This window comes from Rousettus aegyptiacus, unplaced genomic scaffold (genome assembly GCF_014176215.1).
Source record: "Rousettus aegyptiacus isolate mRouAeg1 unplaced genomic scaffold, mRouAeg1.p scaffold_m13_p_12, whole genome shotgun sequence".
NCBI lineage: Eukaryota > Metazoa > Chordata > Mammalia > Chiroptera > Pteropodidae > Rousettus > Rousettus aegyptiacus.
The window spans coordinates 72163018-72177026 of record NW_023416287.1 but is presented as its reverse complement, the minus strand read 5'-3'; the positions used below and the strand labels follow the sequence as shown (position 1 = coordinate 72177026).

The following is a 14009-nucleotide window of genomic DNA, read 5'->3' as shown; positions in this document are numbered from 1 at the left end:
CTCTGAGCCACGTGGGGCTGTGGTGACATGTGACTAGCCCAAATTAAGATGTACTGTGAGTACAAGATATACAGTGGCTTTCACAAACTTAGTACAAGGAAAAGAATGTAAACTATCTCATTAATATTTTTCTTATGTTGCTTACACATTCAAATGATATTTTGAATAAATTTATGTAAATATTTATGTAAATATATTGAAATTAATTTTTCTATTTTTGTTTACTGTTTTAATGTGGCTGCCAGGAAATTTAAATTGCATATGTGGCCCATATTATATCTCTGGTGGATAGTATTGCTGTAGGTCCTGGACCAGTAGCATGGGTATGACCTGGTAACTTCTCAGAAGTACAGAATCACAGACCCAGACCCATTGAAACAGTCAGTGCACTTTAACAAGATCCTCAGGAGATTTGTGTGTGTACGTGAAAGTTTATGAAACACCACTATAGCCCATTGCCCTAAAAATACTTTTCTGCCTCCTCCGTCTGTAGAGGAAGTTTCATTTCTATAGCCTTTGTTTCCAGAGAGGCTGACAAAGTAAGGATTATCTGATTTTACAAAAGGCAAGCCTAGAATCCTAGATACTATGTTTCTCTATGTCCATATATCTTTAGTATATACATAGGGTTCCATTGTTTAAAAACCATGCTCAGCAAGCTCAGGGCACAAAACTTCATTTTGTCATCAGTTTTTAGAAGGAGGCCACCTGAACCATTTCCTCTAATGTGTACCTTGCTCTTCAGCAGGCTGCTGCCAAAACCTTAGGGGCCTTTCTGGTCCTCAGGTGCCTTCAAGCCTCCAGTAGCTCCTTTGTTCACCAAGTACTCTCCCAGTCTCTGGGCACAGCTGTTAGCAGTGTTTTCCCTCCCTTTCCATTCTGCTTTATCATTCCTGCAGATCATCCCCTCAGGCTCTGCTTTCTGTTTCTCTCATGACAGCTAATTTCCTGCAAAAGTAATCTCAGAGTAAGGTGTTTGTGCTCGATAATAGCTTAATATTTTACCTCTCCTGTAGTTTTATTGCATTTTAATAGGGAGTTCCTGGAAACAAAATGGTTTATCTTAACTAGAAAGAATAAAGCAGAAGGGATGGAATTTGGGGCATCATGCCAGACCCATGAGAAAGATATTTTGGACAGAAAGGTCCTTTGATAGCCCGTTGTCTACTCCTATAACTCATATTCATCAGCATTATCAGAATTTATTCAATATGAAGACTAAATGTCTAGACATCATTATGTGAGATAAAACAAGAAACAAACAAGAGAGCAAATCATTGAAAAAAAGTTAATTAAATTATAAGTTAATTTTGTGAAAATATTTTGTTACTGTAATAATAAAGAAATGGGACTGGCTATTTTCTCCTTTTTCCACATTTGAGCAATTGAGAACATTCACTTTTTAAAGTATTTTTTAAATAATAAAGCATAATAAAAAAACAGAAAAGTATACAAAAGAATGATTTACCACAAAGTAAACATCTAAATGATCTCTGTCCTGGTTAAGAAAGTACTTTCCAATATATATACCTTAGTTTGGATGTTTATTCTTGAATTTTATATATGTGGAAACCTACAATGTGTCTTTGAGGTTTACCTTATTTCACTCAACTTACGTTTCTAATATTCAACCACATTGTAGTGTGCTGTAGCTTTCTAAATTTCATAGCAAAAATAATCCACTGTATGAGTACACTAGAGTTTATTTTCATATCACACTGCTACTAATGAACTCTTGGTTGTTACTAGTTGAAGAATAGTATGAATAATGCTTAAATATTTTCACCCATGCCTTTAACGTACATGTATATGTGTACATGTACATATATTCCTGATTAGTGAAATCGCTTATAACAAACTGTCATAAATATAGTAAAAAAATAACTTATTTGTCCCTCACACACCTGTAGGTTAGTAGTTCAGACTGGCATCTATCTGGCTTCTGAAACCAGTGGGCGTCTCAGGGTATATTCTTCTGATGGTGATGGAAGAATCAAAAGAGCACGAGCATGCATGCATATTTCATACCTTTGTTCACATCACAATCATTAGCATTTCATCGGCCAAAGTAAGTCACATGGTCAAGCCTAAAATTAAAAAATGGGGAAGTACACTTCACCCACTATAAGGCCATGGCAAGGATGTAGAGATATAATATTAGTACAGAAAAGAACTGGGACCAATAATTCAATCTAACACATAGGTTATGTGTATGATCAGCTTTAGCAGATAATCCCAAACAATTTCCTAAAGTGGTTGCACTATATTACACTCGATCTATAGCATACGAAATTTCTCCACAGGTCCACAAGTTCACCAATACCTGATATTGTCAGTCTTTTAATTGTGCCATTTTCCTAGAAGAGAATTTACGTATTACAGTTTTATTTGCTTTTTACTGATTTTTTTATAAGACGGCACAGCTTTATAGTTATTTATCAGCCAGCTGAACGACTTCTTTATAAAATTTAATCTCCTGTGTTCACCTCAGCAGCACATATACTAAAATTAGAACAATACAGAAAAGGTTAGCATGGCCCTGTGCAAAAATGACATGCGTATTTGTAAAGTGTTCCATATTATCTGCCTCATTACCTTCTCAACCCCTAGTGCCACTATCACTGTCTCCTAACCCTAGAAAAGGAAGAGAAAGAAAGAGCGGGAAAGGTTGTTGCTTTCTGATCGATTTGTAGGAATTCTTTACTTATTCTGGATATGAGCCTCTTGTTGTACATATACTTTATTCCACACTTCGGCTTGGCTTTCCTTCTCTCAATAATCATTTTGATGAACCAAATTTTTGTTTTAATATAATCTTAATTTTAATAAATATGGTCCAACCTGTCAATCTTTTACCTTAGTATGTTTGTATTAGTCTTGCACTCTAAGCGATGAACGTATTCTCCTACAGTATCTCCTAGGAACTTCATTGTTTTGCTTTGAATATATATATTTACAACCCAGATAGAATTTATTGTGTTGTGTATGGTGAAGGAGTAGTCAAGTTCCATTATTTTAAATATTTACATCTGTTCAACAGCCCTATTTATTGAAAATATTTTCTTTTGCCTACTGCTCTGAAATGCCAATTCTGTCATCTAAAAAAGGATACATTGGTGTGTGGGTTCCGTATTCTCTCATTTATTTTTCTATTCATATGCCAATATCACACTGTCTTAATTGCTACAGATTAACAGTAAGTATTGATATATGGTAGAGTTTATTGCTCTCTTTTGAGACAGTCTTAAGTCATTTGGGCTCTTTTTATTTCCATATTAGTTTAGAATTAGTTGGCGAATCTCCACCCTCTCTCCAAATCTGTTTGGTAGGTATTTATAGATCAATTAGGGGAAATTGACTTTATTAAAATAGTGAATTTTCTAATTCATAAACATGGCATATGCTTCCCCTTATTTATAACATCATTAATTTTTCTCATAAAAATCTTGTAGCTCTTCCTAAGTAAAAGGCTTGCAAAAAAGATTTATTCTTTGAGATTTGATATTATTGATGTTATAATAGCATTGAATATTTTCATTCTTATCTATTTGTTGCTCATATATAGAAAAAAATTGTTTTTTCTATGTTGACTGTGTTGCTAGGAAACTTACTATATTCATTTATTCAATTTACTAATTTATGAATAGAATCTTTGAAATTTTCTGCATACCCAAAAGATATTTACCCTAAATAGTAACATTTTTCCCTTTATCAACTTTATTCACATCAGTCATATTCTTGCCTAAGTGAATAGGTTAGAACCTCCAGTGTGAAGTGAACAAACATATTTGTAATGAGTATTCTTATCTTGTATACAATTTCAGAGGGAATGGTTTTAATATTTGTTTGCTTTAGGTTTTATTTTGATACCCAGTATTAAATAAAGCTAGCTCCCTTTTATGCCTAGTTTGCTATGATTTTGTGGGGATTTTGGATTTTTTTTTTAAATGTAAGAATATTATAGAAATGGAATCATATATAACCTTTTGGGATTGGTTTGTTCAATTAGAATAGCTCTATGGAGATTAATCTAGGTTGCTGCATGTTTCAACACTCCATTCCTTCCACTGCTGAATCATATTTCACGATATGGTTGTATTGCAGATTGCATACCCATTCACCCATTGAAGGATATTTGGTATATTTCTCGTTTTTAGCTATTATGGATAAAGCTATTATAAACACGTTGGGAACACTTGTTGAGTGTGTTGTGTGAACTTTAGTTCATTTCTCTGCATTAGATGCCCAGGAGCACAATTGCTGTTTTATGTATTATGTGCAGGATATATATAAATTTTTTTTAAATGCCAAACTTTATCCAGAGTGAAGGTACCATTTTATGTTCCCACAAACAATGTATGAATGATCCAATTTTTTTACATTCTTACCAGCATTAAGTGTTACCTGTTTTTAAAGCCATTGTGATACATTTGTAGTGATAGCTCACTGGGGTTTTAATATGCACATACCGAAGACTAGTAATTTTGAACATGTTTTTCTGTGCTTATTTGCCATCTATATATCCTGTTTGGTAAAATGTCTCTTCATTTCTTTTGTTCACTACTTAAATTGTTTACTTGTTACTGTTGAACTTTGAGCGTTCTTTATAGATGCTAAGTACTAGTCCATTGTCAGAGATATGATTTGCAAATATTTTCTCCCACTTTAGCTTATCTTTTCATACTCTTAATGGAATCTTTCATGGAGCAAAGCTGTTTTTTAAAATTTTGATGTTGAATTTATCAATTTTTCTTTTTAAAGATTGAACTTTTTGTGTCAAGTATAAGAACTTTTTGCCTAGCACTAGAGTCTAAAGATTTTTTCTATGTTTCTTCTAAAAGTATTATTTTTACATTCTGCATTAAATCTGGAATCCATTTTATGTTAATTTTTGTATAAGATGTGAGACGTAGCTCAAGGGTATTCCACCTTGCTCTTTCATGGATGTTTAATCTTTAATCTTTCCCACACCATTTGTTCAAAAGGCTATCTTTCCTCCATTGATTTTCTTTTTTACTTTTGTCAAAATGTAGTAAGTCATATTTATGTGAGTTTATTTCTGGATTGTTTGTTCCTTTCCATTGATCTATGCATCTTTACCTTTGTCAATACCACGTACTCTTGATTACTGTAGCTATAAATAACGTGTGTCTTGAACTCGGGTAAACTGGTTCCTTCCATTTAATATTTTTCTTGGCAAAATTGTGGATATTCTAGTTCCTTTCCCTTTCCATAAACATTTTTAAATGTGCCCCCCGCCCCCGCATGGAATGTTCTGAGATTTTGATAAGAATTACATTAAATCTTTACATCAGTTTGAGAAGAATTAATGTTTTTACTAGGAAAATGATATGCCTACGTATTTGTTTAGATCTTTCTTAATTTCTTTCATTACTGTTGTGTAGTTTTTATCACGTAAGTTTTCTATGTGTTTTTTCTGCACCCATTGGTGTTTTCAAGCAGCCATTTTTTTTTTCTTTTTCAAGTCTGGAAAATAAGAGGTAAAAAGAAAACCTAGAAAATTTACCACCATATCAGTCCTTGGATTCTGAAGTTCTTAGCTAGTCTGCCTCTTTCTCTCTACCTTCACAATATTATGCTTGTTTCATATGTAATGTCCGTGGTTTTATGTTGCATGTAACAGGAGGCATAGGAAAAAGTTTGTCTAATCCACCTTCCCAGAAATAGCAGTCTTGGTATAAATCAAACCTCTGTCACTAAATGTTCTTATATTGTATCTGTGAACTCCAGAGGTTCCCTGGGGACCTTTTAGAAGTGTCCATCAAGTGAGGGTGAAGAGCCTTTAAGACCGGCACTCCTACAGTTGCTCTGACCACACAGGCTCTTTTTTATTTCTGTGAAGAGATCATCTGCATTTAAACTCATTCTCTTTCAAAACTTCTGGAAGGCAACCATTGCACAGATCATGACCTTATGATCATAAAACCGTTCATTATGGTTGTGGTGAACGGAGGTAAGAAAGGTAGAACAAGAGATACCATCATTCCTTGCTGAAGAAGCTGGAGAGAAGAGAATATCTGCTTCTTCTCCTCACTCCAAAATGACAATAAGTGAGGCAGAGACAAAGGACTTGAGACATTCAGTATCAGTGTCTATGGCCTAGTCTTTTAGTCTCCCAAGGAGAGCATCATGGAATCAGGTTTCTCATAGATCCCTCTATCTTCTCAGGCTGAAAAGAATCCTGAAAGTATTTCCTGAAACATCTTCTGGCTTTGGGAAAGGACACTGATTTGGCTGTTGCCTCAGCAACCTCTTGCTCAGATGGTAGATCTACTCACTGGACGATGACCTTATCAGATGAATAATTACTAGAGAGTCTAAGAGGTCAAAGTTTCTGTTGGCTTTGAAAGAGTAATCTACCAGGTTGTGAGAGGCATGTGGCCTCTAAGAGTGACCTCTAGTCAACAGCCACCAAGGAAAGAGGAACCGTTGCAAGGACTGAATTCTGCCAATGACCCTAAATGACCTTGGAAGAACACAACCCCACTCACAACTTGACTTTAGCCTTGTGCTAAGAGAACTCAAATGTGTCATAAACAGATTCCTACCCAACAGGATCTGTGAATTAATAAATGGACAGCTCTAGTAGTCTATTTGGGTTACCATAACAGAATATCACTCTGAGTAACTTAAACAACAAAATTTCTTTTCTCAGAGTACTGGAAACTGAAAATCCAAGATTAAGGTGGAAGGAGGCTTCATATCTGGTGAGGCCACTCTTCTCTCTGTCCTCATATGACCTTTCTTCTATGTGTGTGCAGAGAGAGAGAGAGAGAGAGAGAGAGAGAGAGAGAGAGAGAGAGAGAGAGAGAAAGAGAGCGAGAGAGCACAGAGCACGCCAAGCTCGTGCTTTGATATCTCTTCTTCCTCTTATGAGGACACCAGTCCTAAGGGATTAGGTCCCCACCCTTATGATTTCATTAAACCTTAATTACCTCCTCAAAGTGCTTGTCTCCAAATACAGTTACATTGGGAGATGACTATTATTTCTTGTCAAAGTCCTCTCCATTGGCTTGCCCTTGCTCTACAAAGCCATTGTTTGGAATGACATCTTCCAGTAGTGGCCTTTTGAAAGTGCAAATCTCCAGGTGGTATTCTGTTGTTCCACAGGAGGCACTCCAGCTTGCATCATCTCATTGGGTCTTATGTATTGCCAAGACCTCCTATAGACTCTTCAGAATGCACTGATTGGCTGCCTTGGGGTAGGCCTTCCCCGAGCAGTAACATTAGGCTTTTCCCTGTGGGCAGCAGGGAGATGCTGGGTAGTATGAACTACTTATATGTCTAGAGGAAAGATTTTAGTGACTATGTAATTCATATCATCAAGAAGCCCTTATCCCTCCCAGACCTAAATACAGTATGGGGGAAAAAAATCCAAATTGTGCCTTATAATTCCCATGAATTTACAGGACTTATTTTCTAATAGGATCTCTTTCTTCAGCTCTTAGTTTCATGGTGAGGAAAGATGTTCTTATTTATCTTTAGTCATCTCAAAAGCTAAATTCACCCAGTTTTCAAAACATTTCCAAACCAAATAAGCATATATACCGTTTCTAAATTTCACTGAATGTTTAGGTTCAAGAGAAAGAGTTATACAAGAACACATGCAACTCCCTCTCTTTTCTTGGCCTTTCACAGGCTTTTTCCTTCTGAACTCTGTTTTCTGTATGCTTCCTTTGAGAACTGACCTCAGCTCAACTTCAGCTCCTCTGGGTGTCTTCTGCTGTCTTTCTAAATGAGCAGATTTCAAATGCTTCTAATGTCATACTCATTAAACTACTATGTAATTGCCTGTTTAGTTTTATGTATTCCCCCAAGATTATAAACTCTATGTGTGTAGAAATCAACCCTGTCTTATTTGACACTCTAGACTCTGTGCCTATCAGAGTGCATAGCACAGATATCACACTCAAATACCTATTGATGTCATTATTGATAAATATATGGATACATTAGAGATGTATCAGTGCTGATTCAGCCATGATTTAACTTTTTGTTCAAGTGAAAATATACAGTACAGTATGTTCCAAAGTGCTTCTACTTTACACACACACAATTAAGATTATTTTAGTAATTCTTTGAGAATGTTCTTATAGATTATTTGAGGCTTTATATTTTTATTTCTTTTTTTTAAAAAAAATATTGGATCAACAACTAATATTTAGTGATGTATACTAGCTCAGAGTTATAGAAATATATCTTCACTGTAATACTAATTATCATACATTTCAGATTTTCTGGTAAACCATGTAAGAAGTATTAAACTACCGTAAGATTTTTAAAAAGTCATCTAGTGAAAAGTCAATGATAACCTAATATTTTCTACTAGTTACATAGTGTGGTTTGAAATTATCCTAATTTCATATTTACAACTAAATTATTTTAAAGTTATTTAAATACACATATTTGTTCTGTAAGGCAATTAAATGAATTATTTTGGGTAAATTATCCAGAACACTTTAAGATTTTTTAATTAATTAAAAACTTCATATTTTTAATGATTATTGCAAATGTATCCTACCGAATCCTCTATGATTTACTTGTTGGGAAAAAAGCATTATCACAGGGGTAAATATAAATAGCAGAAGTGATTTAATTTTAATATAATTTCATGGTTAACTTGAAGCAATGTACTTTTTTAAATCGCTACATAACATGCCTTGAGTTTGAATTGTGATTTCTTTTTTCTTAAAATACTATCATATTTACTACTTTTGTTGATCCTTATAGAGTTCCTATGCATTGACTTGCATGTACTGTTATTTCCATCTTATAAATAAGGTCAAGTGGCTGGCTAATCATAACATCAATATTCAGAGATGGGTTTGAGACTTTAATACGAATCTTTAGTAATTTTTTCTGATAAAATTCTACTGGAAGGGAAGCATAAAGAAGACACATCTGAAGAGAAACAATAGTCTCAAATCAAACATTAATGTTATCAAATGAATTTTAAGGTTGCAGATGCCTCCAAGAAGGTGGCTTGATTATGCTTTTCTGTACAGACAATATAGCATGCAGTTTCTACCATTTCTGCCTGATAAAGCTTTGTGTACATTTGGCCTCTTGCTTGGGAAGATAAATGAGCTCACTTCAGGGTTGGGTCTGTAAGCAGATGATTGAATTTCAGGGAGGTGTTTATATGTATTCAAGAGAGTATTTCTGTCACTGCATTTCTGCATGGGAGGTCTCAAAGGGAGTGGATGAATGGAAACAGAAGGGAAGATTGTTTATTGGGAGGAAATGAAAGGGATTAGTTTCTATGGAGGCCAGGCAGGTGACCTAGATTCACAACACTGGAATGTACACTCTGATGGACACTTTTTAAAAGAGAAAAAGAAATCTTGGATAGAGGGACTGGCTTAATTTTCAGCCAATTCACATCAAGTCTCTTTGAAGGGGTTTTCTGATACCAGGAGAAGCTTTTATTTGATATACGTTTCATGTGCTGGGTTTATCTAGGGCTCAGATAATCACACAGAACCGTTCTCCTCTGGATTACTCTGCATGATCCTGGCCTCAGCAGGCTCTTTTTGGGGCTTTTGAGTTGAAATAAACAAACATGAAATCTAAAAGACTTACATGTGATCCTCAGGTCATAGCACCCTTTTCAGTGTAACTATTTGTATTTCCCTATGAAACTGAAAAACAACCCTATGCATCTTCAAAATATGTTGCAAATAATTCCACAAGATTTCTTTTTTAGTGAGAGGAAGATCAGTGAAAGTACAAAGAGTAGTAGAATAAAACAGACAGATTTCGTGGTCATCCATACACCAAATGATGCTAGAATAGCATGTGTTGCTAAAACCACACTAGATCTACCTCCCCTGCAAATTATATTTCCCATTCTTCATCTTTCTGGAGCACAGTCATAAAGAATAAATTTCCTTGAAGGTAGGCTATATTCCCTATAAATTTTTGGATCTTAACATCCCATTTCATATATGTGTGTCTTCCACCATGATTGTATAAATTCCTTGAGGTTAGAGACCATGAGAGAGAGAGAGAGAGAGAGAGAGAGAGAGAGAGAGAGAGAGAGAGAGAGAGAGTGTGTGTGTGTGTGTGTGTGTGTACGTGAGCATGCACGTTTATCTCCAGAAACCTAATTTTTGGGAGGACTTAGTTCTGTGCATTGTGAAAGTACCTCCTGTAGTTCATCATTACCATTTTCTAAAACAAAAGATTTTGAAAATAATCATCCATTTGTTTCAAAATCAACATTATAAATAATTATTGAATGGTGCCTAAAATCAATGCTATTCTAAATGCTTTTAGCAGTGTTTGCTGTTTACTTATACTATAAGTGGTGGATAAAACTAAATAGAGATTGTAGCCAGGCACTAGGAGTGTCAAGTTCCAGGCTGAGAAGATCCAGCCGTGTTTCATAAATGGTGGTGTACTCACTGTAGGTATTTGAACAGGCTGAAATATACAGAATGGGACTGGCATGAATGACAAAATAAATGGACACAATGAAATAAGATTCTCAGATCTCACCTCAGAGCTTCAGATCCAGATATTCACTGTTTTCACTTACATGATAAATAGATGTTGCAAAGTCAGCAACTTATAGTCCTCCTACTCTTTTCTTTCTTCTCTCAGTAAATCTCATAACTATCTGCCCATCTGCAAATGCCAGAAATCTCAGAACTTCTCTTTCAATGTCCTCCTTCTTTATCCTCCATATATCATGCTATAGGTTCAAACTTTTAAACATCTTGCAAATCTACCAGCTTTCCTTCAACCCTAGTGCCATTATCATAGTATAGGCCAGCATCAATTCTCACCTAGATCACTAAATATCTACTTAATCCTTCTAGTTCTCCACATTAAAATTCATTCACTACATTTCAACCAGATTAGCATTCCAAAATGCACATTTGATGGTGGCATGTATAATAGAGTTCACATTTCTTAAAAACAGTATATTTAACTCTTATTAAACATTTACTACACATAATGCACTGTGCTGGATGCCTCCCACACATTATTTCATTGAATCCTCTGAACAATTCCATGAGGTAAATATAGATATCATAACTTTTCAAATGAGAAATATACATTTTAGAGAGATCATGTTATTTTCTTAAAATCAGACAGCTGGTGTTAGTAAAGATAGGGTTAAACCCAGGTAGTCTGACTTTATGTCCCTTACACAAAAATAAGATTCCATTTAATATATTTACAAGCAAGTCTGATTTATCTCTTAAATGTCATTTATTAACATGTCATTCTTAAACACTGGGATTTAACCACACTAAAATTATCTAAATTCCTTTTTTTGTTCCCTCCTCTTTATAATCTGTGGGATTCTGGCTTTCAGGTTTTCTTTCTTGCTTTGCTTTCTCCTAACTCCTACACAGTGTAGATGCTACTTCCTCTAGGAAGCATTCCTTGAGTTTCTAAGTATGTATCAGAAGTAAGATTGAAATCATATAAAGTATCTTTTCCAATCTCAATGGAATGAAACTTGAAATCAATAGCAAAATGAAAACTGAAAGATTTACAAATATGTGAAGTTAAATAACCAATGGGCAAAAGAAGAAATCATGGGGAAAAAACAGAAAATACTTAGAGATTAATAAAAATGAAAACACAACATTCTAAAACTTATGAGATCCAGCAAAAGCAGTGTTAAAAGAAAAATTTATAACAGTAAATGCTTACATTAAAAAAGAAGAAAGAACACAAATAACAACCTCACTTTAAACTTTAAAAAACTAGGGGAAAAAATTAAACTCATAAATAAAATGGAGGAAATAATAATAAAGTTTTAAAAAGAGGTAAATAAAGAACATAAAAATAACAGAGAAAATTAATGATGCTGAGTTGCTTTTTCAAAAAGATAAACAAAATGGACAAACCTTAGTTGACCAAGAAAAAAAGAGTTTTCTCAAATAAATAAAATTAAAAATTAGAATGGAGACATTACTATCAGCCTTACAAAAAAAATGGTAAGAATTGCATGAAAAAATATGAATTTATATGCTTACCGGCAACATATTTAAAAAATTAACTAAAAATGGATTGATGATCTAAATATAAGAGCTAAAATTATAAAGGTCTTAGAAAAAAAACAGGGTTAAATATTCATGACCTTGAATTTGGGACTAGATCTTTAGAAATAATACCAAAAAACATAAACGACAAAAGAATAAGTAGAAAAATTATACTTCATGGTAATGAAAAACTTTCATGCAACAAAGGCCAATATTAATAAAGTAAAACATAACTATAGAACAGGAGAAAATTTTGCAAACCATGTATCTGATGTGTTTAGAATCCAGAATATATAAAAATCTTATGTAAGTTAATAAAAACATCAATAAAGACATTACACTTTTGTAGTTTTCAGCATATAAGTCTTTGCCTCCTTAGTTAACCTTATACCTAAGTATTCATTCTTTTTAATGTTATTATAAATGGAATCATTTTCTTAATTTCTTTTTCTTATTTTTCATTATTAGAGTATAGAAACAAATGATTTTTGTGTGTTGATTTTTTTTATTCTGCAATTTTGCTGAATTTGTTTAGAAGTTCATATATATATTTGTGTATGTGTGTAATCTTTACCACTTTCTACTTGTAAGATCATGTTATCTGCAAATAGAAAATTTTACTACATTTTCACTTGAATGATTTTAATTTATTTTTCTTGCTTTGTTTCTCTGACTAGGACTTCCAGTGCTATGTTAAATAAAAGTGGTGAAAACAGGCATCCTTGTTTTGTTTGTGATCTTAAAGGAAAGTCTTTCAAACTGAGTATAATGTTAGGATACAACTTGTGCATAATTAAGAAAGAACTGACACGTTTGTTCTATAATTTGTTTCTCTAGGTAACATGATCAAGACATCTCAAGTCATTAACTCTCCTGATGAAGGAGAAAAACATTTGACTTCACTTTAAGCAAAGACTCCCTTCTTATACTTTCCTGGGTTATAGACTTCTCACTCTATGTACTCTACTGGAGTATCTGATTGCCTTACTTAGCAACCTACTTAGTCTTGTTATGAAATCTAAAAATTAATCATTGCTTTTTCTGCTGAATATATTTAAATATAAACTTTGTCTTGTGTTTTTTCAGAAGATGCTTATAAGACCCAAGTTAGGATCGACAATGAGCCAGCTTATTTGGACATCTTGGACACTGCTGGTCAGGTAAGTAATTTTCTTGGATCTCTACAATGTCTGAGGCCAGTTTAGGTTTTAACTTCAAATGCATTTACCATGAAGAAGAAGAAGAGTTTATTCAAATAGGAGTAAAACAAATTTTAAATAGCAATCAAGAATTAAATAAGAAAAGAATTGACAGGAAAATGTAACTCATTGCCAACCAGAATATTTCAATATGCCCATAATTTTCTTTAAAAAGTATGTGTAGATGTAATATTGCTGATATTATAAAACTAATTGTCTTACTCAGATGTGCACAAAACTCTGTCCTAATCTATGATCTGATGATGGTTTTTATGAGAACTTTACTTGATTGTAATAAAGAAAGGTCTACTTAGTAAATATACACATGAACCAAGGTTAGGATGATAGTTCAATGAAATGGGTGATGTAATCAAGATTTAGTATAATCTAATACCTTAGTTTATAAATCTGTAAATAGGCATAAGGAGAACACGAACAATAAGGAGGCAGAAAAGAACATAATTTGTGTGTTATAAAAATAAAGATAGAACTAAAATATTACACAGCAATTATAAGTAAAATGGGAGGAAAAGAATCTGAGTTAAAATATTTAAAAGGCTTGCAGTATTTGGGAGGAGGGTAGAGATTTCCTTTAGCTTCATACTTTTAAAATAACTATGTTAAAATTATATCAATTAAATGTCAGGTATAAAATAACAACTCTATTGTAAATCTAAAACTGCTCCAAAAAATGAAGTCTTAATAAATGTTACTTAAAAACTAGCAGAGGGAAAGGGAATAATAAATAAAAACATTAATATAAAATTGAAAAGAATAAAGAAAAAAA

At 33.5% G+C, this 14009-nt stretch overlaps 1 protein-coding gene and 1 non-coding gene across 2 annotated transcripts in view; both read left to right on the top strand.

Annotated features, from left to right (window-relative positions):
* Window positions 1–14009, top strand: part of RIT2 (Ras like without CAAX 2) — a 299871-nt gene that overhangs the window by 101587 nt on the left and 184275 nt on the right. The window contains exon 3 of the mRNA XM_016125047.2: window positions 13110–13183. Coding sequence (XP_015980533.1) covers window positions 13110–13183 — 74 coding nt within the window. The remainder of the gene's footprint in view (window positions 1–13109; window positions 13184–14009) is intronic.
* Window positions 2479–2584, top strand: LOC118610155. Its single transcript, XR_004953812.1, has one exon. It is a non-coding gene; the product is annotated as a U6 spliceosomal RNA (small nuclear RNA).